This window comes from Vidua macroura, chromosome 6, assembly GCF_024509145.1.
Source record: "Vidua macroura isolate BioBank_ID:100142 chromosome 6, ASM2450914v1, whole genome shotgun sequence".
Lineage (NCBI taxonomy): Eukaryota > Metazoa > Chordata > Aves > Passeriformes > Viduidae > Vidua > Vidua macroura.
In genome coordinates this window covers 21225179-21251356 of record NC_071576.1, presented here as the reverse complement: position 1 = coordinate 21251356, position 26178 = coordinate 21225179, and the positions used below count along the sequence as shown (strand labels likewise).

The window sequence follows — 26178 nt, the reverse complement described above, 5'->3', positions numbered from 1 at the left end:
TTAATGGAACTCTCTTCTCCATGAACGCAAATCTTTGAGTTTTGAACTAAGGGTTTGTGCTGGCTACTGTTATTTCTAAATGCATTCATTGAATGCCAGTTTATGCAGTTGGACCAGTACACAGTCCTGCACTACAGCCTTTGGCATTTGAGATAGGCTTGTAGGAGTTTAATAACTGTGTGAGAATTATAACCAGTGTTAAGGACTATGAATTTCTATCTGGGTCCTTATCAAAAGATACTGGTTTTGTAAGATAGAAACTGCACTTGGTCATGTCTGGAATTAGAGAGGGACAGCTTATGAACATTCCTGTAGTTGTCCAAACACTGAAATTCTGTGTAATTTGGGTCATCATTAGTAAATAAACACCTCACATATTCATGCCAATTCTTTTTTTTTTCCCTTTCTTTTTTATCTGAAATTCCTTTTATTTTAAAAACATTTATCTACAAGTACCAGAGTTGCAAAGTGGAGTTTAGTCTGGGATACAATCATGTTTTCAAAAGGCAGTATCTGTTACTTGAAAATAGAACTAAATTTCTTTTATCTGCTAGTAAAATTTACAGGCATGAACATGTACATTTAGCTTGAGCCTTCATGATCCTGGCAATATCAACTGCCAGTCCACGCCAGCTACTGGTTTCTGCTTCTCTTTGCCTTTTTGTCATGGTTCCAATAACTAAACAGTGGTTGCAATTAGCTGGGTGAACAGATCTGACTGTTGCATCTCTGCTGATATCTTCATTAGGAATGGACAGAGTCTGTGGGATGCCTGGAAATCAGTGTCATCATTTTGGCACTGTCTGTGCTGCACTGACCGAGTGTTGCTCTCAGATGGGGACCACTCTCGGATTAGTGGTTTTGAGAATGTTTTTAGGGAAGACAGCAGATCTGTGATAGGAGCAGAAAAGGCTCTGAAGGAACTTTCCTCCAGATCCTAGAATTATGAACTCAGCTTAGTTTATCTTGTATTTCAAGCTTGGAAGTTGTAGCCTGAAACCCCAAATTACATATTATCCTGTATTTTTCCACAGCATGTATTATTATTGTTACCCTCCTAATTGCTACCTGCTCTGTTGTATTGGGCTTCCCTTCAAAGATGACCTGTTTTCCATCCTTTGCAAGTGTTGTGACATTCTTGTTTCCATGAAGCTGCCTGCCTTATATGAGTTTAATAAATAGTTACCTAGTTCTTCTGCTTACTTATTTTCAGCACAGCAGTGTCTCACTTCTGGCCCTTTGTAAATTAGTGATTGGCTTGAAGAATTTTTGTTTTTTCAAAACCAGTATGATACGGACAAGTTTCACCTACAGTTTGTAGACCAATGTTTTCCATTTGCTCCCTGTTCTGTTAAAGTACTTCTTCCAGGAATTTACAAAGTTTAGGGATTTGGTGTTGTCAGATGAGGAAAAGGAAGGAAATGAAATTGAGGGTTATCTAATGCTGTGAACCTTCCTTAAACCAACACCTGGAGGCAATATTAGTTAGCTTTTCTTTCCATATTAGAAAAACAGAACTGAGAATAGGTTTTTTACGGATTTTAAAAAGGTTATGAATGTAGTTTACATTACAGCCTTGCTTTTCAAAAATGATAGACTGATGATCACAGAATAAAAGAATCATCAAGGTTGAAGTAGACCTTCAAGATTATTTAGTCTAACCATCAACCCAGCAGCACCATAATCACCCCCAAGCCATATTCCCAGGTGCCACATCCAGATGCATCTTGAACACTTCTAGAGATGGTGACTCTGGAACCCTTTTCCATCTCAAATCAGTAGCAATTTGCAGGTGTAAGGTGATGTCTGTGAAAAGGTGCAATATTCAGTGAAACCAGGGCATTCTGGCACTTAGCATTGAATAATCATGGTTGAAAGAGATCTCTGGAAGTTGCTATCCCCACCACCTGCTTCAAGTGAGACTAACTTGAAGATTGGGGTTTCTGCAGCTGTTCTGGTGCAGTGTGTGGCAACCCTCATTGTGTAATTTTTTCTGTACAATTTTTTTAATTTTCTCTTCCTACAAATTGTCTCTGCTGCCTCTTTTTTTCACTTTACACTGAGGTAAACCAAACATTTTTGCTGCAATCTCCCTTTCTCAGTGCACAATATTCATCAGGTAGAGATCAAATGCTTCATGTAGCTTGACATGAAGAGGACTCAAAGATGTTCGAGCTAAATGGAAGTTGCATCACTTTCTAAAGTGCCACCCATGGTAACGCAAACTCTCAAACTCTGATTTTAGTATCGTGTTTCCCCATTACACTCCTTTACATTGAGGAAAAATTCTTCTTCTACCCTTAGCCTTCTTGCCAGAGATTTCTTCCCAAATAGTTGTACACAGCTCTGTAAATGTTAGAGTGACATTTGGAGTAGATTTGAAAAGCACGTGTGCTCCTTCTTGGCTCTCCCGAGTCTCTGCCAAGCTTCAGGATGGCAATATAACCTCACTCATCACCTCCCAGGGCTAGCAATAACATTTACAAGCTACAGTTTCCTCTGTCTGCAAATATTTCCACAGTGGTACTCAGTGCTCTTACAGCTCCCCCCTAGGCCAGCTCTTCATGATTGCAGCCCAGAGAAAGGAGAAGCGAAGTTTATTTGCCTCTCATTGTGGAGTACAGGAATTTATTTTTTTGGTAACTCCCCACATGACAACACCCCTTGATTAACTCGTACTCTCTTGTGTCTGGTGACAACAGGAGTGTAGGAAAGGCGTAACAAGCCTGATGCTGATGGAAACTGGTACCTACTACTTTGTAGGGTAGACACAGGTTAACCTGGGGAGTTTAAGAGTTGATTAAATACAGAAGTTAAACAAATCTAGAATCCAGATGACAAATGTTAGAGAGGTTTATTAACGGAGACAGATTTGGGAGCCATGTCCCTAATATATCTTCCCTAGGTCAGTTTAAAATCTGGAAGGTCTCTTTTTGAAGCTTTTGCTGTAGACAGGCAAAAATGTTGTGGGATTTTACCTTACAATGGTAGAAGCCTCACAGTTTTAACGAGTTCCTTGAGATTTAGTCCACTTTAAAATGAAAATTCTCAGGACAACTTTATAGGATTTTGGTATAATATTGAAGCAGAAGAGCCAGGTGTTAATTTTGAACTCAAAAAAGAAAATTTGTGCTGTTCTAAAAAGAAAAATCAGAATTACTTTTGTTCATAACCAAAGTAATTTCAAAGTCTAAATTCTATGAATCAACATAATTTTTTTCTGTCTGAAGGACATTATAGTACATGCTCTGTGTGCTTAGGGCTCTTTATTTGCCTTTACCTAGTTTTTTTATGTCTTCCATTTTGTGGATATTTAGTCAATAATATTATCTGCAGGCTTTGGTTATGTGTTTGGGAAGACTTCAAAGGGGTAGAAGATAGAGCAGGGGGAGACAGTGGTATGGAAAGAAAATTGGTGAATAGAGTATTTATTTTCTTCTGACTTTCTAGATAAATAAATAGATGTGGTTTGCACTTTAGGTTTCTTCAGGAATTTTCAGGCTGAGAAATTAAATGTTTTAATTAATGTCGAGAAATAAAATTTGCAAGGTTTTGAAAAAATGTGTATGGTGAAGAATATTCATCTGGATGTCATCTGGCCTATGTAAATATCTGCTAGCAATTTTTGTCTATAGCAGGGGCCTTATAAGTGACAATTATTACTACTGCTCCACCAGTAGTCTTGCATCCCTGAAAATGTGATGAATGCCTTGGAGCTTGCTCTATTATGTCTCACATTTGCTGTTCATTTAAAACTATTTTGTGCACAGTGCAGTGATAAGGATGTCTTATGTAATTACTCCACTTTAAGTGCTTGTTTGGTCTTAACTGACATATGCTATTCAAATTGGAAAACTTGAATTTAAGAAAATAGTATATAGAGCAGAAAGAAGCCAGAGATGAGAAGCAGGAGTGGCAGGTTTTTGAAAATAAAAGCTAGGAGAAGCTGAGTAGAAAGGAGTGTACTTTGTCTTAAATAGTGTGAGGGAGCTGGAATAATGATATACTGAGTTTCAGGATATGAAGATCTTTTATAAAGCAGCCATATACCCACTTGGGAGTGGAGAAGGAAGGTGTCATCTTAATTTGAAGCAAAGAAAAACTTGGATTGATGTTGAAAAAATCCTTTGGTCTTTCAGAGAGATTAAGTACCAGCAAAACCAGCCTGATTTCTTTACTTTTCTGTAGCTGTATGTGTCCAAGATTTTTACTGTTTTATCCTTATGAGTTTCCAGTGGATAACAACTCATAATAATACTATTGACATCTTGTCAGTTTGAAATCTCTAAAGCAGAATAGCTTTGCACTTACTAGCACAGTAAACCCTATCAGTGGCTTATTAGTGGTATTTATGGTTTGCATGGTATTTTGCTAGACTAATAAATCCCATTCTTATTTCTAATGTAATGCTTCAGTTTAGGCAGGTTTTTAAAGATGGTTTTGTGTTCTCTGTTATTGTCCCTCTCAGTACTAGTGAATTACATTTACATCCCTTCAAATTGCTCTTTCCTGTTTGGTAGACTAAGTTTAAGGTGATAATGAGATGGGAGACATCCAGGGAAAATTCAGTTTACTGGAGATGGTGTCATAGCACATTCAGAAAACATGGGCTTTTCTTATGGTTCAATGAGAAGCAGTCCCAGAGCATGGTACCACCAGGCACCCCCAGGCCCTGCCTGGCCACCAGGGCTCCCCCACCCTGCTCATGGCCCAGGACCCCCATGGTCTCACCCCCACAGGTTGATGCTGCGGCAGGGCCAGTCCCCAGGTGCCACAGTGTGCCAGCCATGGGTGCTGCCAAGCCAGGCCCTTGTTCAGCCCTGTCACTGTGGCTCTGCTTGGCAATTGCTCTGAACCCTGGCCAGCAGACTGACTTCCTGGGCTGAGCATGGACCTGCCTCATCACCATGAGGTTTCCTGGCTCTTGGTTGGACCTGGCCCCCATTTGCACATCTGTCCCACTCACCTTCCTTTGTGTATGGGACAGCCCTGGGCAGCAAGGCACTGGCACAGGGAACTCCACAGCTTCTGGCACCCATCCTGCTGGATGATGTGCAAGGTCCTAACTGCTTGTTAGCACTTAAATTTCCCATCAAATCTTTATCCATATCTTTGTCCACCAAAACAGGAGCATTTTCTCCTGGATTGTCATCAGATTCAGTCTAAGTGATTACATTTGGGCTTCCCAAATTACTTGTCAGGCTCCTTTTGTTGAAACTCATCTGTATGGAATCCACTTGGACATGAAAGAGGATTTATTGCTCCTTTTTAAAAATTTTTGTTTGGTTTGGTTTTGTTTTAAAGTGTAATTTTGGCTTTCAGAAAATCTATTTTTTATTTGGGACCATGTGTCTGCTAGTGGATATGTGAGGGCAGGAGGTGAGCTGTGCAATCAATGCCTGCAGGAAAGGCATTGGTTGCAATTGGTTTGCAAATACAAAGGTTAGGCACTTTAGGGATATTTGAATTCACAAGGACGCAGAAATCTCTGGTCTAAGTGTTTTGGTCTCACAAATGTAGCTGGGGAAAATGTCCTGTGCCCTGAACTCCTGTCACTGGGGACTGCAACTTTCATGAAGTGTGGATATTTTTAATTCTTTTTGCACTGTCACCTTTCTGAAAATTTCAATAAGAAACTACACTGTATTGTAGTCTGGGAGGCATAGGAAAAAGACCACAGGGAAGAACAGGAGACTACAGAAAAACTAAAAGGGAGGAGAAGGAAAAGAGGTGAGGAATGGAGATTAATACAAGAGAGTGGTTTGAAAGCAGGAAAAAAAGCATGAAGAGGTCTTAAATAATTTTCTGTGTGTATGCTAAGAATATGCCTGTTCCATCTCCCTAGGAGGTTTATGCAGAGCCTTGTGTGGAAGCAGCAATGAATTGCTCCTTTGGATGCTAAGTGTAAAATTAAAGCTGGCAGGGTCTGAGAGCACAAGACTGGGAAGCTAATTGCTCCTAATAACATACTGATTTTCACAGATTTCTGGCATCATGTCAGAGCAGTTTTGAACCAGCACCTGATTTCTTCCTCTTCCTGTCTCCAAGCTAATGGCAATGAAGCTTCTGGCACTGGGATCACAAATAAATGCCACTCAATATTTTTGTCTGTACAAATTTGTGGGGGGCTCAAACATGATTTCACATATTGCTCCTATGCATCCAATATAATAGCTACCCTAAAAGTAGAAGGGTGGCAGAAATGTGCATGTATTTTAAACTTGGATAACTGTGCTGCTGCCTGTATTTATGGTGCTGAACAAAGCATTACAGTGCCATTGCTGCAGATGGCTGAGGACAATTGAATGGATGCCTGTGTTCAGGCAGAAGTTGCCAGCACAGGTGTCTGGGAGGCTGAGGTCATGCACTTGTTGCCAGGTTACATTCACCCCTGAGCAGATTTGCTGTATGTTTTGCTCAACTGTAAAATGCTTTTCTCAAGCTTTGGGGACTGACTGTCAGGAAAAGGAAATAGGTTTTACTTGTATGACTGCTACTAGGCAATACCCTCCTCTGAAGGAGTATTTTCATAGCTGGAGGGAATGTTCTGCTTGCAAGATGTGCTGAAATGCTCTCAGATACTCCAGACTGTGAAGGCTTGCAAAGTGAGAATGAAATGTTGTCGTTTTTGGAATACATCAAGTGCATAGGGCACACACAGGAGACAGAACATTGTCTCCTGGGGTTGTGTGGAGGCTGTTTCAACTGTTTCAAGATATTTAATTTTATCTCCTTAATTGTTACAAGGTTTCATCACATCGTGTTTGTAGCAGACTGACTGGAGAAGGGACAGTAATACCTGATTTAAGCTACTCTGGGATGTCAGCTGAAACACTGTCTAGACTTTTATGTCATCTTCAGCAATTTTGGGTATTCTTCAGGTCCTCCTTACATAAGTATAATAGTAGGGGTTGGGATTTCTTGTCTAAGGACAGTAATTATCTAGCAATGGGATCAGTAAAGCTGAAGGACACAAGTTCTTACTGAAGGGAAGGGACTCGTTATTACCATGCTTTTGGTTTGTTCTAGTCACTGCAGAAAACTCCTGTTTTCAAAGCACCTAATGCATGGCACTGTGGAGATGGAAGCAGCAGAGCTGGGACACTTGTGTCAGCTACTCCCACTCGTTATTCCGATATCCTCCAACCCCCTTCTCCCAGCTATTCATGTGCTAGGGCCAGCAGCTGTTTCATGCAAGGCACATCTCAGCTGAAGGTGTCAAAAGAGCCATTTCATGCTTGACTGCATTTTCTAATACAATCTGCAGAGAGAGAGAGGGAAGAGAGCAAGAAAGGTTTGTGTGTACATAGGCATTGCCTTTGAGGGTATGTATAATATACAGTACATTTAGTTCCAGCTTGCAGCTGTGGGTGGCAAGTGAGAGGTGCAGACGTGAGGGGGAAGAGAATTGCACTTTGAAAAGAAGAAACTATTCTTCCACCTTGAAAAAGAAGCTTTCTTTCCTTCTCTGTTTCTTGGCCAAATGAAGGTGTGGGACCCCAGGGGAGCACTGGCAGCTGGTACCAGAGATGTGTGTAATGTAATGGCTGAGTGGGTGATGTGTGTAGAAAGCTTTCTGCGTGCAGACCATGACAGTGTGTGGCGAGTGCAGCTAAGAAAACTGATGAGCAGGGATGTTCATCTTAATGGTCCTCCCAGAAAAGTTTTCTTAATCTGTTTGTGTGTCCTATGACTGCAGATGTGCTGCATACCAGCTGTTAGTGTGGTGGGTTGCTGCACCAGCACACCTATAGTGATCTCCACCAAACGTTTTGGAACCATATACATGTCTTCTCTATCACTTTATCAGCTTAATATTTATATATTTATTTATCACATCATTTGCATATTTATTGCATTGCATGAACAGTTCTGTTACTGGCCATTTTGGAGCTTGCCATGGGTATTTTACGGCATGGACATTTGGCTGTTCCTCAGTTTCCCACCCATTTACCCTACTGTAGCATCTGACATTCAGACATTGAGAGGATGTAAGGTTTGGCTCTGCCAAGCTTGCTGTTTCCTGATGGAAAGTCTGCTCTCATTGGCTGGGAAAAATGGGACAAAGGAAAACATAAGGAGAACATCTACATTCCAGATACATGTTTTGCAGTTGGATAAATTAGATGGGCTGCTAATTTTCTGGGGGTGGTGGGGTGGTGGTGCCTGGAGAGAATCCCAGTCAATCATTTGAGAAAACTTCAGGCGAACTCAACTGGATGAGGTACTGGTAAGAGAGCTTTAGAGCAATCCATCCATGTTTCTAGGAAGCTGAAACAGTCTATTTTTTTAAAAACTCTGGGATTTTGATATGTAGTTTTATGGTAGAAGCCCTATATGAAGCAATCTCTACAGTTCTGCCTTTGACAGGGGTTGGCTGTGGGGAATAAAAATGCTCGGATTCATGTATTAATATATTTATGTAGATTAGTAAAGTTTGCAGATAAAAATGCTTTTGAGCGTAGTCCGTGAAGAAACAATGATTGCCATGCTGTAGTGCTTGCTGCAGTTCTAACACAAGACTTTAATTCTACCCCTTAGAGGAGAATATCACTTTCTGCAGGCAAGACCCTGAACAAATAGAGAATGCTAAATTTAACTCTTTTCCCCAGCTGAAATTCCAATTTTCTTTGACATCTTCAGAGATTATAGAAAAATATAACTTCTTTCTTCACTTCTTTCCCCTCCTACTGGCTTTCATTGTGCCTCTATCTTCTAACTTTTCCTGCATTTGAATGGCACTTGCAATGGAGTTTGGTTTATTCCTTTCTTCATTTGCATTGATTGTGTCAGCAGAGCTCTACTAGCACTGGTTGTTAGTAAGTAGTGGAAAAATATAAAATCAAAAAATGGAACAAATCTGATTTAGAAAAGACCTATTAGGAAATTCACTTTATACAGTTGTTTGTCTTTAAAGTGATATCAATGAAATGGAATTTCTCTCTAAATAAACAAAAGCAAGAGTACCAGAAATTAGAACTCTAGTCACTCTAGTCATTACTGCTAGTCCTAGTGAAGGCTGGACTTCAGTGCACTGAGGGAGATGTGGAAAATGAAAGCTTTGCTAGCTTATAATCACAAAGGGGCTTTGTCCTAACATGCTTGACCTTGGGAATTGTGTGTCCATGGGTACTGCTGTCACCAGTTGCAGTGAACACCATATCTTTCTTTGGTGCTCATATTTGCCCTGCAGGGTTTCTGAGTGCAGTTAAATGTTGCACTTTTCCCCAGTTACATACCTTTCTGTGGCAAGTGCTATGCCTTCTGTAAGCACAGTACTCTATGGTAGATGTGAGGGTTCCTCAGAGATGTAACTTCTAATTTTTTGCAATTTTGCTGATTCCTTGCAGAGGCCTCTATCTTGAGCTATGATGGCAGCATGTACATGAAGATCATCATGCCTATGGTTATGCACACAGAAGCAGAAGATGTGTCCTTCCGTTTCATGTCCCAGCGTGCTTATGGGCTGTTGATGGCAACCACCTCCCGAGACTCTGCTGACACTCTGCGCCTGGAGCTGGATGGAGGCCGGGTCAAACTCATGGTCAATTTAGGTATCGTATAAACACCTTCCACTGCCCTCTTCACTATTAGTTTGGGCTTGTGATTAGTGTTTTTTAAAAAGTTATTTCATTTATTTTCTGTTGGTTTGATTGGATTGGACTGATTTCTAAAACTACTGCTGAAACTTTTATAATTATATTCTCTTGTGGAGAGAAATTCTCTTCTGCACTGCTGCATGAAGATTTGCTGTCAGTTCTTCGTTATGGACAGTGTTGGTTTTTAAGTCTTTAAGTTTTTAAGTTTCCTTTCTTGGTCTGGGACTGGTGAGCTCTGTGTGAAACATGCTACTTGGTCCATCTTTTGATCAGTTACATCCCTCATTCATCCAGCATCACTCAAAACAGTCAAAGGCAAACATGGAAAGGAAGCAAACTGGATATGATGGCAAGCAGAAGTCCTATGAACCCCCTGCCCTTTGCATCATTTGGCAGCATTTGATACCACTTGCCATATTTTATTTATCTAATAAAAAAGCCTGGTCTTTTTCTTGTGACTTTTTAAAAAAGAAATTAACAATAATAAAAGTGCCTGCCCCCATCCCAAAGGGCTGTGTTCTGTCTCCTTAGAGTTACACTTTCCCAGAAAATAATTTAAAAAGACAATTAGAAACAAGTCCAACAATAACAACAATCCAAAAACAATTGGGAGTGAATGTGCTTTTAGATTAGCCTCAATTAATTTTCTTGCTAGTCTTTAGGTATTCTACAGAATGACACATTTTTAAAGAATGTAAATACATGAGTTGAAGCTTTCTTTCACTTTCCAGTGATGCAGCTTGTTGCTTCATGTGCTGACTCAAAGAGGCAAAACTAACATAACAGTGCATAATCTTATACCTCTTAATATGTAGGTTATTTTGTATGAAGGTTTGTGTATGGTCCATGAAAGCTTCTGTCAGCTTTTAAAGTTCTAAAGCCCACTGGAACAAGTTGCACATTTTTAGAGGTAATAGTATCACCATCTTCAGAGCCCTGCTGTGGCTACCAGGAGCAAACCATGTAGCAGCTTTGTTTGTAAAATATGTTGTCCTCTGAAACTAGCTTGCTTGTTAAATTTGCATCTAGTGTGGTTTTTTTGGCTTTGAAATTGTGACCCAGACCCTGTTATTTACCTTTTGAATAAGGAAGTGAAGAGAAGAAGATGCATCAAACAAGTTCATAAATCTTAAAAGTGTCCATCTAAAAGCCTATAGAAACTCTGGCCTTCTAGTAAAGAAAAGCTAAACACCAACCAAAAAAAAAAAAAACCCATATATTTGCATATTTGCTCTGCTTAGCTTGACTGAAGAAGCATAAAGCATTCTTGAGTCTGTAGCTGCATAAGTGCACTTGCTGTGCTATCCAGACTGGCCTGTAGGACAGATGCAATAGATGAACCTCAGCTGTGTTAGTAACTCCTCAAATAAAGAGAAACAGCTATCTGATGATAGTCATCTCTGCTATATTAACTCTAAGTGAAGGAAAATTTCATAGATTTGCAGAGTTTCTCTGGAGAGCAACTCAAAAGAACTGCTGTGGAGCCTCTTTACCTGTGCAATGAGAATCTTCCACAAAACCCCAGAGCATTTGTGTTTGCATTTTCTTCTGATCTAATTAGTTGCTAATAATCAAGAAAAATAAGATAATATTTCCCCCATTTCGTTTCTTGAAAATTATGGCTAGCTATTTTTTTCTCAGAAAATAAAAGTAATTACTGAAAGATTGGTAGTGGCATGCTTCTACTGGGGAAGTGTTGGGGCAGCTGAGTATCTGCCCAACTCTACAGTACCCTCTTGTAGCCCAGAGCCAGTTCTTTTACTTCTCAAGCCCTAGCTCCTCTACTTGTTGAAAGAAGAATTCTTTGCACCCTGTGAGGGATGTGCTAGTATTTTAGTAAAGGCTGCTTTTATCACCTTTGATATTCCCACATGAGAAGTACTACAGCATGAAAATTGCCAGACTTCATAAAAAACTGACACTTTTTCTTCTGAGAAAGACACCACTTGTTTGATTCTGTCTTCTTAAAAATGAATGAGAATTGGGGGAATTACTAATTTTGGATGTTTGGGGCTTCCTAGACTTGGACCCTAAGAGGATATTAGGAGGGTATATTTATATTACCCTGAATATACTTATTTTTTAAAGCTTACTTTTTCCTTTCCAATTTTCATTATATCATGATGGCAGAAGATTTTTTTCCCTCAGGGCCTGTCAACATGGTAAGCCTGATTGGCATTGGTCACTTTTGGCACTCACTGGGATTTGTTATGCCATCACTTAGCCTAGAGGTGGACTGTTCAACTCTGTCTGGCACCTAAAAGATGTGGCTAAAGATTTGACAGATAGTCTACACATGTTCAGAAAAGATGTGTTGTTGACAGCTTAATGCAGGGACAAAATCTTTAAACAAACCCCTGTGTAAACGGAAGGCTGATTCTGTGTAGTGGCAGGAATTGAAGAAATGTGTATGCCACATTTTGCCAGCTTTTCAGCTGTGAATTTTTGTGAGGTTAAACCTTCCCTGAAGTGACTGTAGGCTGGATCAATGGAAACCTGCCAGCACTCTCCTATGTCTAACTCAACAGAGGGCTAGTTTAGACTTTTGGAACCCAGACTGAGCTTCACCTCTCCTTTACTCAGATTTATAAAACTGTCTGAAAATGTCCTTGAAACAGGACTTTCCTTCTACCAAAACAGCAGTTACATTGCTGTTGAAGAACAGAATTTGAGGAAGAATCACCTTATCAGAGCCATTCATTTCCAGTTGTTTACTCTAAGTCACAATAACTCTGTACGGAGACTGCTCATAGCCCAGATGTCACGAACAGGAACTAAATCTTTACCCGACCTTGCCAAAATCTCCTTACCAGTGAGAAACAGTCATCAACACCACCTCTGAAGATCTGAGTATGCTTGGTGCTGACTAGCTATACGTCAGTATCCCCCGGGCATCTAACCCGTGATAGATGTGTGTGAAAAAGGACTGTTTTGAGGGGTGAGTTATTTAATTGTGCTTTTCTTGTGTCATTTAATACTAAGAGCTGTCTCTTTCTTCTCTTCTGTGATCTATTCCATTTGATTACTTATTATCATTTGTGTCTTTATTAAGGTCTTTCCTATGTTTTCTTTTTTTTCTTTTCCTTTTTTTTTGTTTTTTTTTTTTTGGGTTTTTTTTTTTTTTTTTGACTCTTCTGTGTGTTTCAGTTGTAAAGCTTTCCCATAGCCCATCAGCCATGGTAAATCAAAAGATGGTATTCGACCCTTCAAAGGCCTGAAGCCTGCGGCCCGCACGGCAAACAGCCCTGAGAACAGAGCATACGGAGCAGCCTGCAGGGGCTGGCATATCCCTCTCACCCCCCAGCACTCAGTGTCCAAACCAGTCAGGGGACAGACATACGGAGGGTGGGGCTGGGCATGGGCAGCTGGGCGCTTGCTCTGGAACGTGGGAGGGAAAGGAAGAGCAGCAATGAATAATTCTCTCAGGAAGGGGGCAAGGAAGTTGCTTCAGACCTTTCCAGTGTGGGTGCCTGAGGCACTGCACATCTTCATGTTGACAGCATGACTCTCAGTAGTTTGAGTTTTTGTTGTGTGAAGAATAGAAATCCAAATGTGATACCTATCTCTGTTGAAAAGGATTTTGAAGAAATGGGTCTGGAGTGGAAGGAGAGAGAGAGTGAGATATTAGGCAAATCATAGCTTGGAACATGCTTGGGAATAATTTTTGATGCTGAGATGATGTGCAGAAAGGGAAAGAAATGGCTGGTCTGATAGGGAGATCCACGTTCACATTTTTCCTCCCATTTATAAGTGGCAGGATTATAATGTTATACTGCCTTTCATTAAAGACTATTTCAGGGTTTTTTCTTCCTGGCCTGGCATATCTTCAGGTCACTGGTGACTAGGATAAGTATTTCCTGCCTCCTCTCATTGAAAGAGGTGTAATAGTCTCTCTCACCTGTCTTTTCCTAAGATAAATCCTGAACGGTGTCAGAGCCACATTTGCCCATCCAAAAGGGAAAGTTTCTTTTGCCATTGCTACATAAAAATAGTGCAAATAGGAGATAGGCAAGGAGCCTCAATATAATGTAGGGTAAGTGTGCACAGGACTTTATCTGGTTTTCCCATAGGAAATATCTCAGAGTGAGCTTAGAAAACATTGGGCCCTGATTATCTTTTTTTGTCCTATTCTTGCCCTAAAATACTCTTCCACAACCAAATATGGCTGCTCATCCAAAGGAAAAACCATTTTGTCCTCACACAGTAAAGGTAACTGTCTTTCTTTATTCAAGGATTAATCAGCCTTAGGCTAAGCAGCATCAAAAAACAGCCTAAGGCTTAGCAGCATCAAATAAATATTACTATTTTCAGACAAAAAGATAAAAATGGTAAGAAACACAGGCCTAAATTACAGATCTCGGTTTGCTGCTAAAGATACCTCCGTTCAAATAATGGATCCCTTGTGTTAGCTAACTGCAGTTGAGTTATTTAGCCTTTTTGGAGGAGAGTGTCTTTGGCCCATTTTTCAGGTGATATGCTCTGGCAAACCTTTCATCTGAGCACTAAGGAATGAACTTCTGGTGTACATTAGACAATTAATGAAAAGAAAGTAACTGCAGGAGGTTTTCTCAGCTAATTCTGCTCCCCATGCAGTAAGAGACTCTATTTTCACTTCCCTACTACCCACCATATTCCTCATCCAATTGCTGAAGTGGTAGGTGACTGGATTTACAGCTGTTCAGGCATACTCATCTCCAAAATCTATTTCAGAAGTAAATACTGTTAACAAGGCTTAGTGCCCCAGCTGATGATTACCAGAAGTCTTACTGCCCTGGTACTGTGCAGGAGTAATCCCAAGGAGTTTTTAAAATTATTCCTGAATTAGCCAAATGCTGCTGTTTTGAGCACAAAGACCAGACTACACCCGCGCCCTCACTGCCAGGAAAAACCTCTGCTTTGGATTTGTAATGTTTTACTAGTTTAGTGGAACATAAGTGTTTTCTTCCTTTTCAAAAACTCATTTAAGAGGGAGTTGTTAACACAACTTCATGTGTTAATGGCTGGAAAATTTTTGGACTGCTTTGGACAAGGCTCAAAATTAAAGCAACAAAAAAACCATACGCATGCTCTTTGATGGTAGTGTGGATGATACAGTGGTGCTGGGGTAACAGTGCAAGCAGATGCCTTCTCTTAGCTGCCCTGCAGGATCCATACTGACCCACTTAGATGAAAGCTGGATGGTGAGCTGCTTCCTTTGGAGTGCACCTGGGTGTTTCTGTCTGGTTCCCAATTGCATGGCATTGCAGACTGTGCTCACAGTCTGGAGATGTAGTAGTGCCATGTCAGGGCACTTGTCAGGGCAGCCCTCTCAGTGGCCTGGACTCTCATCCTTTGAAATAGGAATCTTGCAGCCAAGATAAGGGTTACACTGGTTTTCAGTTTGGAACATCTATCACTTCATCTTGAGTAGTGTTTCAGCCTGAGGGCAAGCCCTAGGACAAACAGTTGGTTTGGTATCACTGAATTAAAAAAAACGCTGCAGACATCAATAATATAAGATTGATTTTAGTGACTTTGATGAATATTGCTGAGGACCAGCCATGTATGTTTCCTTTTCCAGCACACTTGCTCTTTATTCTGTAAGAAATTCCCATGTTCCAGCTGTAGCAACTCTCTTGACCTCACTTGCCTGTGGTGAGACTTGGGTGTCTCTCTTGCTGTCATTCTCCATCAGGTCAGAGAGGGAAGTTCCCCTGCATGTACTTCAGAGCTCCCTTTACCCCACCCAACTCCTGTAAGGGATATAGCCACCACTGTATGGTGATCGTAGCAGTTGCTCCAGGGCTGTTTGCTCCCACTTTTCTGTTGCGGTTGACGACACATGACAAACCTAATCGCACAAAACCAAACCCAGATTTTCTCAGGAGAAGTTCTGCTTGAAAACAGACTCTCTCTGGCTATGTTACTCGTGATTGGTATGTCCCTGCTCATTACAACTTTTTATTTATTATTTATAGACTCTTGTTTTTTCCCCTCCTTCATTTTTTAAGAACTGCGTTTAGCTGCTGAAATAGTTTTCCTACATCTGTCTGAACAAACATAAAATTGGGCCAGTTAAGAAGCAAACTGCATTATATTTCTCTGCCATTCTATATAATCTCCCTTGCTGGGCCATATCTCTGTAATAAATACAACCATTCCTGGTAATCAAAGCTCTAGTTGTCCAGACAACGTATCCACTTCATGGTGCTATTATTCATGGCCGTGATTTCCTGAGAGAAGGCCAGCATAGCCCAAGACATGTAATAGCACTAATATGAAAGCTCTTGCCCATGGTAGATACCACAGCAGTGGATGCTGACAAGGCTGTAAATGGACATTTATAAATGAAAGATCCTCTTATGGATCACATCCTGAGATATGCTGAGCATTAGTGTGTTAAAAGAGAGAAGCAATGCTCAGAAGCCCTCTACTCAGGCTCTCCTACCTCAACTTGCTTTCTTTGTGGAGACTCTTCCATTACCATTTATTAGATTCCACAAGCATAACTGGTTTTCTCTCCTTGTACCTGTCTTTGTCTCTCCCTTGCCTGTGACCTCTGAATGAAGCAGGGCAGCAAAGGTTCCCAGATCTGCCACTTCACTGCCCATTTCATCTTCTCCCTGAACGTTACAAACACCCCATTCAGCCTTAGCGTTCAGACAGCAAGATGAGATTGGGCTCTGAGGAACTGGCGGGGCTGGGGACCTTTGAAAGACTTCCCCATTCTCCCTGCCAAGCCCAAAAAAAAGTATTCCCAACCTCCAGAACTAGCTGAAATCTGGGCTGGGCGTTCGTGCGGTTAGCTGTTTGCAAGTGGCCATTTTATGATAGGACACAACTGGGCAGTATATTAACCCTTTCCTCACCTGAGCGGACAGTGTCAAATGTGTCTGTGCACATATTAAAAAGTGTTTTGGGCTGGCTTTGGGGGAATTAGAAGAGGATCTGTCTTTGGGAGAGCTGGAAAGGGTTAAATATTGCACCAAAAAATCTCATAGGCTGATTTTACAGGTATTCTCTGTTGACAGATGGTGTATTTATGCAAAAACAATACAAATTAATTTAAAAGAAACCAAGTATAAAGGTTCACTTTGAGCTTCAAGCTTCTTAGAGAAATTGCTAAAGGTCTCTAAAAAGCAAAATGACACTTGAGTATGACTTGTATCTTGAGGGAGATTTTTATGCCTTGATCGTAATTTTTAAAATTGTAATTCATATCAAGTCATGGTCTGGAGTGGAAGATTCTCTTAGATTTGTAGGTTTCTCTAAAAAGAAAAGAACTTTGTGTCAACATGTGGCTATGTATGTATATTGGTATATTTCTCTATACATATATGTATATATATATATATGTATATATATATATTTATGTAACAGATATTTACATAGAATATACTGTACATATACACCCACTCCTGAACTTGCACAGACTGTGTATAAAGTATAAAATGGCCACATCTCTTTGCGTGTGTCTGTCCCCGGAAGGGTGGACTGATTGTTTTTGGATGTCTGCAGCTGTTACCTTGAAGGATGCAATTTCATCTTTCATTTATTTTTCCCCATCTAGACTGTATCAGGATAAACTGTAACGCCAGTAAGTTTTCCCTCAAGTTTCATTTTGTTCTCTTTCTATATATATTAAAATAACTTTATTTTCTTTGCTGTTTTATAAGCTGGTTTTATTTTCTTTTTTTCTTTTATTTTTCTTTTTTTCTTAAATCTTCTGAAATTGAAGGGTTTGGGGTGGGATATGAAGCTGGAGAGGGAGGCGGGAAGACTTTAAGGTGATTGTATGTGGAAAATTTTGTATTAGGTTTCTGCAAAGAGGAGATGAACTGTTATTTCGTAGCTTTGCAGAAGAGCACCTCAGGAACTCGATGAGCTGATATTATATTTCACTGGTAACCTATTGTCATTATGAAAACTTTTCAGGAACCACATAAGAATAACAACCAGTACTGTATGCACTTCTCCACTACAAAAAGGGAGGCATATTTAAAAACAAAGAAAAGAAGCTTCAAACTCTTGCTTTATTACAGAATGGTGACAACTTAACATGATATTTATTCAAAGTTATTTTTTTATTTGGGTGTAGAATAAAGAAAAAATAGATTTTACATTTAAAGTATATTATATATACTTCATATATATAATGCCATATATATATATATATTACATATATGTATATATGGCATTTGCCATTCTTAGGTTTCTATAAGAAATTCCATCTGAACCTCTGGGTCACCTAAGATTCTTTTCAGTATGTAGAAATAGGGAGGAAGGATTATAAAATTTCTGTGAAAAAAAAATAGTGACAGATCATATGCATTTCTAGACTGACTGAGCAAACCAAATCTTTTCTGTTCTACTTCAAAGAGCTGATCAAACTTGATGTAGGCCTCAAAGTAAAAAACACTCCCCAAACACTGGAGCTGTTTAGCTCTCAATTGTGCTTTGAGGCTTATCTTAACTTGTTACCAGATTCCTGAATGAGCAGGTCCTCTGTGTTAAATTTTATGTGGAAGTATTTATGAAGGGCAAATGCCAGCTGATTGAGACTCTGTACAAAAGTGTGAGCAATTAGTTTTTTGGACTTGAGAAGTGGTCCCTGTTAGCCTGTAGCTGGGGAGAAGCCCTGATATGCCATAGAAGCTTGTTCATGATAATTTACTTTATTTCAACTTTTGTTATCTTAGCCCATGTGTTTTACCTTTTTCTGATTTTCCTCCCCATGCCATTGATGGGAGGAGGGGTGTAGACAAGCAGCTGCACGGTGCTTAGTTATTGTATGGAATTAAACTGCTGCAAGTGGGATTAGTCAGTGTATGACTCAAATCTTGAAAGATCTTGTTGAATTCCTTCTGCTCTTTGAAGTTTTCACACTAAATTTCAAGATGGAATGTGCAATGGGAAAAAGTGTCTTGAATGTGGTAGCTGAGATTGCTAGATTTTACACAGCAGTGGTGTGGACATTTACATAAAAATAGGATCTTTTGCTTCATGAGAGCTCGTATGCTCTTGCTGCTTAGCCATCTGTAACTCCATCAAAACACTTGCCCCATAGTTCTTTATGTTTGCCATCTGAGGATCCATTTCCTCTGGTACTGGACAACAATCTGATGCTGTCAACATCTTCAGCTTTTGATGACAGCTGCCTGTTAAAGTCTTAGCTGTGGAAGACTGTCTTCAGGTGGGAAGCTTTAGTAGCAAGTAGCAATTGCCTGGTTTTTATGCAAATAAAAAGCTAGCACTAATTGGACTAAACAGTAAAAAAAAATACAAAAACAAAAAAACCCAAAAAACAAAAACAAAAAAAAAAAAAAAAAAACCAAAACAACCCAAAACAAAACAAAACAAAACAAAAAAAAAAACCCAAGAGAAAAAAGAGAGGAAAAAGAGAATCCTGTAATGAAAGCAGTGGAAAGACAGAATTCTGTGGTTTTGTTAGTTTTCCCCATAAGCATCAAAACATCTTGAATCACTTTGCTACCATGCATTTTTAATAGTTGAGCCTGTTGCATTTTTAAATACAGTCTTTCCCTGAAGGTTTAGATTTATTTCTTTATTTAAAACACATTGGCTCTTCCTAATTTATTTTTTATAATGCTTTGCTGAAAATGAACATCTCTACTCTTAGTCCCTCCAGTACCTTGGTTTTTTTGCTGCCTGTTGCAATAACTCAGGTCATCTGTCCTAAAAGGGAACCTGCTGGGGATTGGTGAAAACTATACTCTTAAATGAATAAAATATGGTTAGGCAGAAGCAGACCAAATATCACTGTAAGCATTCCTGCAGGCACACTGACATTTACTTGTGCAGAGGGAGTTATCCACATCCATGTCTGCCAGGGTCTGTTGAAATGAGCAGAAGTGTTTTAAAGTAACTTGACAAATGGGCTTCCCAGCAGTTAAAGAGTTTCAGGTCAAGCAGTCGCCGCTGGTAATTGAATAGAAGGGACCCAGTGCATGGTTTTAAAGGTAAACAGAGCTGTACTTTTTGGGTTTTGTGGAACATGTAGCTTAAGAGCCCACTACTTCAAGCATTGAAGCTCATGCTGTTTGAGAGGAGTCTTGCATCTTGTCCCAGGTAAGCATTTATACTTGCTCTTAATTTTCATTGAAAAGATTGAGGGCTTTCCTCTTACGTATCTTTGGGCTATTGTATATCTGATGCAAAATATTGTTTTCCACAGTTTCATCTTACCTTCTCTCTGTGTTTCATAATTGTTGTATTTTAGTTTTTTACCATCTCTGTACTTACTTTAATACTCATCTCATCCTTTCCTTTCACTCTTGAAGATACCTAAACTGAGCTTTTCTGTTTCTGCACATTTAGAAGACCCAACAATGCTTTTGCTCACACATATGTAGCTATATAGTAACTCTTTTTTCCCCTGAGTGCGAAATCAGCACAACCAAAGGCAGGACCAGGATCTCCAAATAAACTGTGTGAAGGTGCATTGAACAATTCCTCAACATAATGCAGACATAATGTTTAGCACAATTTTGTTGGTTGGATTCATGGGGAGAATAGGTATATAAACATGAGTCTCTTAGATTTTTGCCTACATGTATTTTATTTTTTAAAAATAGGATTTCCTAAGAAAACGGTCCCTCTCCTGTAAACTGTTCATTGAAATGGGTTGTTCACTTTGAGAAAGTTGAAGTTGTGATAGTTTTATAGTTTGTGTCACATCTGGTGCTCTGATTTTTCTTCATTTTTTCAAAGGTATCTAGTCCTTAATTTCATTATTCCATATGCAGTGACTCCATATCAGATTAGATGTGGAGAGTTTTCAGCATTCTACTCAGTATTAAGTGTGGAGGGCAGAGTTGTGTGTGCTACAGATTTGTTAGATTTTGGAGGTATTTTCACTGTATTCTTTTTTGGATACTACTCTTGGTCTAGTTCTCTCTCCTCACAAGCCTTTTATGGTGTGTCAATATTCAGTCACATACTTTGACACTAATTCTATGAGAGATCTGCCAAAAGTAGCTCCTTGGGACAGTGAACACTTCTGTCTTATTGGTTGCTATTTCATAATAAGGCCTTTTCTTCTCACTAAAGCATGCCAGAAAAGCCATTGCCTATTTTCATGTCACTTTTGATGCCTCAAAACTTCCATATTTTCTTCTTTTACCTGCTGCTAAAAACATAAATGGAAGAGGATAAAAAAATCAGTCTAATCATTACTACACAGTTGATTCTGTGTCTCTGTGAGGTCTCAAATTTAGCATGTTGTTTGAAATCCAGTAATTTTTTATAATAATGACAGCTCGAATATGTTTGGTTCTCCTGTTTCAGTTGCTGTGCTTATTGTATTTAGTGCCTTATTCAATGCAGTGTTAATGTTTCGTTTTATTAAGTGCAACTGTAACAACATAAAATATGAATCTATGATGTGTAACTTTCTGGGAGAGATTTAAAGTTCTTTTTTCTGTATCATCATAAGTAAATAGGAAGCTGTGCTAACTCTAATCAAAATATTGTAAAACCAAGTGCACTTATCCGATTCCTCGTTCTGTTGCTGTCATTTTAATAAAACCTTAATAGTACTCTAACAAGAAAACATTCTTTTGAAAGTGAAGCGGTATGATTAAACATACACATCATATTTGTGACTGTAGTATCTCCTAGCTCCATTTAAACATAATCAGGAAGAAATGAATATTTATGCAGCCTGCAAAGTGCCAAGTTGATAGTATGTTGACACCAATATTGTAGTGGTGAAAGCAAAGCTGGTGTCTGTCTGTAGCATCTGCACAGCCCAGCTGAGAATGATTTCACCTTTGAGCAGTCTCACACTTGGGATGCTGGTCTGGCCTTGTGCAGGAGAAAGAAGAGAGCAAGCCTGTCTCTGGAAGACTTCTTCTGTCAGGGGATCAAAAGCAGTCTTCCCAGATATTTGTCAGATGGCAAGATAAGAATTCTCTTAGAGGAGAACCTTCCCTGCTAGATCCAACAGCCCAAGAGAGGTGAGGCTACTGCCACTGTTTGCTTCCAGTTCTATTCGTAGCCAGCTGAAGATGTGTTCTTGGCAGGCCCATTGCTAGAGTTCACACTCTTGCTCGCAGACCTGCATTCTTTCCAGTCTCTGGCACCATGAACATCTGGGCCTGTTGACCCCATGGTCTGATTCCAGTTGCAGCACTCATAGCCCCATACACCCTCATGCACAGAGAATGAAAGGCTCTCACCCAGGAAAGACATAGAAAGGAATTTAATAAGAAGACAGAACAGGCTGCACTGATCAGATAAAAATACTGATCAGCTTCTATTTACATGCCCAGCCCTTTTTATACCCTAAACCCTATATTTATTTTCCCAGTCTTGCTCTTTCCAAAATCACCTAATCTTCTCTCTTTTTGTACCTTTGGTTTCTCCCCTAAACATCCCATAGTAAGGCTTTCTGACCCCAAACTGCTTTTCCCCAACATCGCATATGTCCCACCCTATGCAGCAATCCCCTTAATCCAAAAGGTGATATCAAGAGCTAGTCCAGATATCATACAGTGATGAGTGTCATGCCTGGACACTGGAACCAATGGCTCTGCTGGAACAGCCCTGGGAGAGACCTGGAAAGGTTTTCATTGCTCAGGAGTCTGTGATTTGTGCTCCCACCTGCTGCTGTGCCCCATGCTCTTCGGGGCTTGTGCTTATGGGTCTCTGGTGGGCTGATGGCCCTGGATATAACCCAGGAAGATATTATTTGTGCTCCCCCTCCTGTTGTTGTCTCTTTGAGCTCCTTTATGGATGTGGAGATGAGCTTTATTTCATAATGCAACAAATTCCTCATCCCTGTGGCAGCTACTATGAAGTGACCTCTTTTGTCTCAGACTTTCTTGATTCAAGAAAGTGGCAAAAAAAACCCCTATTAGCTTAATTGTTGTAGTTTAGGAATGGTATTCTTCAATTTAGTACTCCCACTGAAAAGAAAACCATGAACTGCAAACCCCCCCCCCCCACCCTTCAGTGGGAGACAAAAGGCAGAGATAAGTTAAGAACCATGTATTGGAATCATCCCTGAGATAAGAAAATGAACAAGAACAATACCAATAACAAAATATGTACAAAGAAAGGGTGATTTACATGCAAAATGCCCACCAAGCCTGGACAATGAAAAACAATGGCAGGCAGATCCTCCACCCACCATGCTTTCCCCATGGCCAGAAAGGAATTCTCTTTCTTCCCAAAAGGGAGAGAAAGAGCATCCCTTTCTCTGCCCTGGCAATGACATGAAATGGTATTGAATAATATTAGGACCCTGGCCATGCCCACACAGCTCCAGGTTCCCCACCCTCATGGCTGCTGCAAAAAATTAACCCTGTCCTTAACCCAAACCAAGACACGTTTTCCAACTCAGGGGCTGTTTGGTACCCCTACAAAGTGAAGTAGTGCTTTTGAGCTTGTTTTACAAAGATAGCAGCAGAATCCGTGCAATTATCAGTTGCAGTGGAGAGGATAAGTCTCTTTTTAGGCTGGGTTCCACGTGGACATCTTCCATCTGGGTGAGAGAGAAAACGTAAAGCACATATGAGAAACTGCTCCACTTCAATGATGTCTAGACAACATGTCTTCTGTAGATTACATTGTGTAATTAGTTGCCAGAACATTCACTTTTTTTTTTTTTTTAATTCCAAGAACATTGGTACAAACTGAAAACTCATGCCTCAGGATCTAGGAGGAAGTGAGTATTTTATATATTATTAATTTTGTTTGCAAACAACCCAGAGAGAGCATCTCTAATGAGGCTTTAAATAGTTATAAAGTAAAAGAGAAAAATCAGTCAGCACAAGCACTGCTTGCTATGTTGGGTGCCACCTGTTCTGTAAACTTAAGGCCAAATCAGTGAGCTTTAAGGATCAGTGGATATTGGATAAGGAGTGACTGCTCAAGAGGTACTAGTGATTGACATTACTGGGGGCAGAACATTGGGTTTCATGAGCACAGGCTTTTCACAGTGTCTTTAATCCTCCTCATCCAGACAGTGCCATGAAGATTAAGGTTTTGCTGTGGCATAATTAATTTGAGCAATTCCAAACTGTGATTTGCTATATCACAAGGTCCCTGAATCCCAGAATATTTTATCAGGGGCCACAGATGTAGGCTACAATCACAAGTCCGTGTTTGCTAGAATTCAGCTAGGCCCAGCTGTTAGTTAACAGCAGTCAGCCTTCATCTTCCAGCTAATACTGTCCCTTTGAAAGTCTCAATTCTGAGTTTTCTGTTCCAGTATGCAGGGAGAGACAGGTCATCCTTATGGAGAGATGGCAATGGTGAAAGCAGAGCTTGGCAGAATGTAGTCTGTGTTATTTTTACATAAATTGCTGTCGTGAGACCTAACAAGAAAGTAAACTAACTTTGGAAGCTCAGCAGTCATCTGTCAGGAATCAATGCCCCACTTTTGGAAAACAGCTCTTCTGGTTTACTGGCTATCATTCTTACCCCAGCAGCTTTTCTTGATTCTTTTTGACTTTTGAAAAGATTGTGTTTGTTGTGCATTTATATATATATATATATATATATATATATATATATTTCAATTCCTTTAGCCTGTCACCCCTTCTGTGGGATTATAACTAAAAAAGAGAACTGTTTTGAAGATCAAAACAAATGATATTAATTATCCTGTCTGTCACTAAGATAGATACCCATTACTTAATGTTAGAAATGCTAATTAATTATTGGGATCCTGGATGCTATAACAAAGATTATGAAATATGAAAAGTTTGAGGTAGGTTTATTTATTTATTTATATTTTATTTTATTTTTAGAGGAAAAAGATAGTGTTGGTGAAGCTTGGAGTAACTGAGGAAGAAGGCTTGTGTTTCTAGGTTTTGTTTAATGATATATTGAATTAACTAATTGTGGTCAGCAACATTTCTCTCTTATCCACCAGTTGTTATATTATCAGTTTCCTTTCTCATGTCTGGGGAAAACAGTCTTGTTTCCTTTTTTTCCTTTTCTATTGCAATATTTGCAGGATCTCAGCCAGGTTGCCTGGGAAAAAAAAAAAAAAGGCTTTAATAGAAAAATGTGTAAGCCCCTCAATTTGTTATTTTGGCCACTTTCCTTGTATAAATTGATTTGTGTTCTTTTCAGATCAGCTGTCATCACTTGCACTTTTCTCCATGTTTTGGTTTAACCCCTGTAGGTGGTTAAGAAGCACACAGCTGCTCTCCCACTCTCTGCCTGCCTGTGTATTATCAACAGTGTTTTGCTTGCAAATCCAAAACATGGCACCATGTGTGTTGCTCTGAAGAAAATTAACTCCCTCTCAGCCAGGGCCAGTACACTCTGGAAAAGAACATACCCTTGAAAGCTTGTAAACATTTTGATACAGAACTTAAAAAGGCAATGCTTTTGCTGCCATACAGTGAAATAGACAGTAAAGGTTGACTGAAACAATGTCATTTATGGTGTCCAGCCATGAAGGATTTGGTAATTTCTTTTTCCATTTCACTTATTTTCTTTTTCTTCAGAAGGCACTAAGTTTGAGTAAACTTACTGTGAGAGAGGTAGAACCAGGGAGCTGTGTAGGAGTATGAAATATGTTGTTTCCAGGATTAAGATGTCAGGCTGTTGATTATCTTAAAATCAAATAGTGACTGCATTAGGACTTTAGCATTGGCTACTATTTCCATGAATGGTGAGAGGATTGATAGTAGAGAAAAATTTCCTTTCCACAGCTGAGAGGTTTTTTCCAGGTTTAACAATCCTCACACACCCCACCTCTTTCAGCAGTGACTGCTGCTGTCCTACCACTGTGATCCATCACATTGCCTGTATTTTCCACTGCTAGGCTGGTTTGTCTGGCAAAAGGCACTGCTCCTAGAAAATTTCTCTCTGGGAGCAGAGAACCACAATTGTGCACAGAAGTTCACTTAAAAAATATCCATTGATGCTTCTGTGCTTAAATATTGGTTGCTAAGAAGTGAGCTGGGGAAGGCAAGGTGAGCTGCAGATTTGTGGTCTGCCTCTGGAAGAAGTAGCTCAGAAATGTTTACTGTTGGTGCAGGGACAAAATGAGTCATGGAGAACAAGAACTCTTTTTCTCCCAGAGAGGGTCTTGCTTGGTCAAGCTGGTGCACACTGGTGTGTGATGCACATGGCAAGCTTGCATTGCTGCTGCATCTCTGGAAACGTGCTCTTAGCAAAACTTTCAGCAGTAATGTTTTTTAATTTCTTATCTCTGCTCCTTTCAAAAAAAGGTGATTCTTGGGAATTCAGGGCCAAGAAGATAGTAGTTGCCTTCTTGCTTCTTTTGTGCAAAGGGAGTACAATATATGGGAAGCTTTGATGGCAGAAGAAACCTGACTAAGATGCCACAGATGTGTCTGATCAGTGGTGAAAATTCATTATGTCATCATAAATCATTTTCTACCTAGCGGAAAATGCAATATGCTGAGCATTTTCATTTTGAATGTGAAAAGTTAGAAAGCCTGAGAGAAGTTCTCAAGTAATTTTCCCAGTAAAATTTCTTTTTTATTTGTGCCACCTCAGTGATTGCTATATTAAACAGTCATGTGAACTCACTTCATTATGGAAAAATCGCTTCTTCCTTTTGGTAGATTCTCAGTGTCCAGGCCTGACTAGG

General features: G+C 39.8%; 1 protein-coding gene across 10 annotated transcripts in view; it reads left to right on the top strand.

The window, feature by feature from the left end:
• The window catches only part of NRXN3 (neurexin 3), a 708775-nt gene that overhangs the window by 70556 nt on the left and 612041 nt on the right, over nucleotides 1–26178 (top strand). For all 10 annotated transcript variants that reach the window (XR_008437480.1, XR_008437481.1, XM_053979714.1 and 7 more), the window contains exons 5-6: nucleotides 9351–9554; nucleotides 17149–17175. Coding sequence is in view for 8 of the 10 variants with exons in the window: in XM_053979714.1 (XP_053835689.1) it covers nucleotides 9351–9554; nucleotides 17149–17175 (231 nt within the window). In the remaining 2 variants the exon portion in view is untranslated. The remainder of the gene's footprint in view (nucleotides 1–9350; nucleotides 9555–17148; nucleotides 17176–26178) is intronic.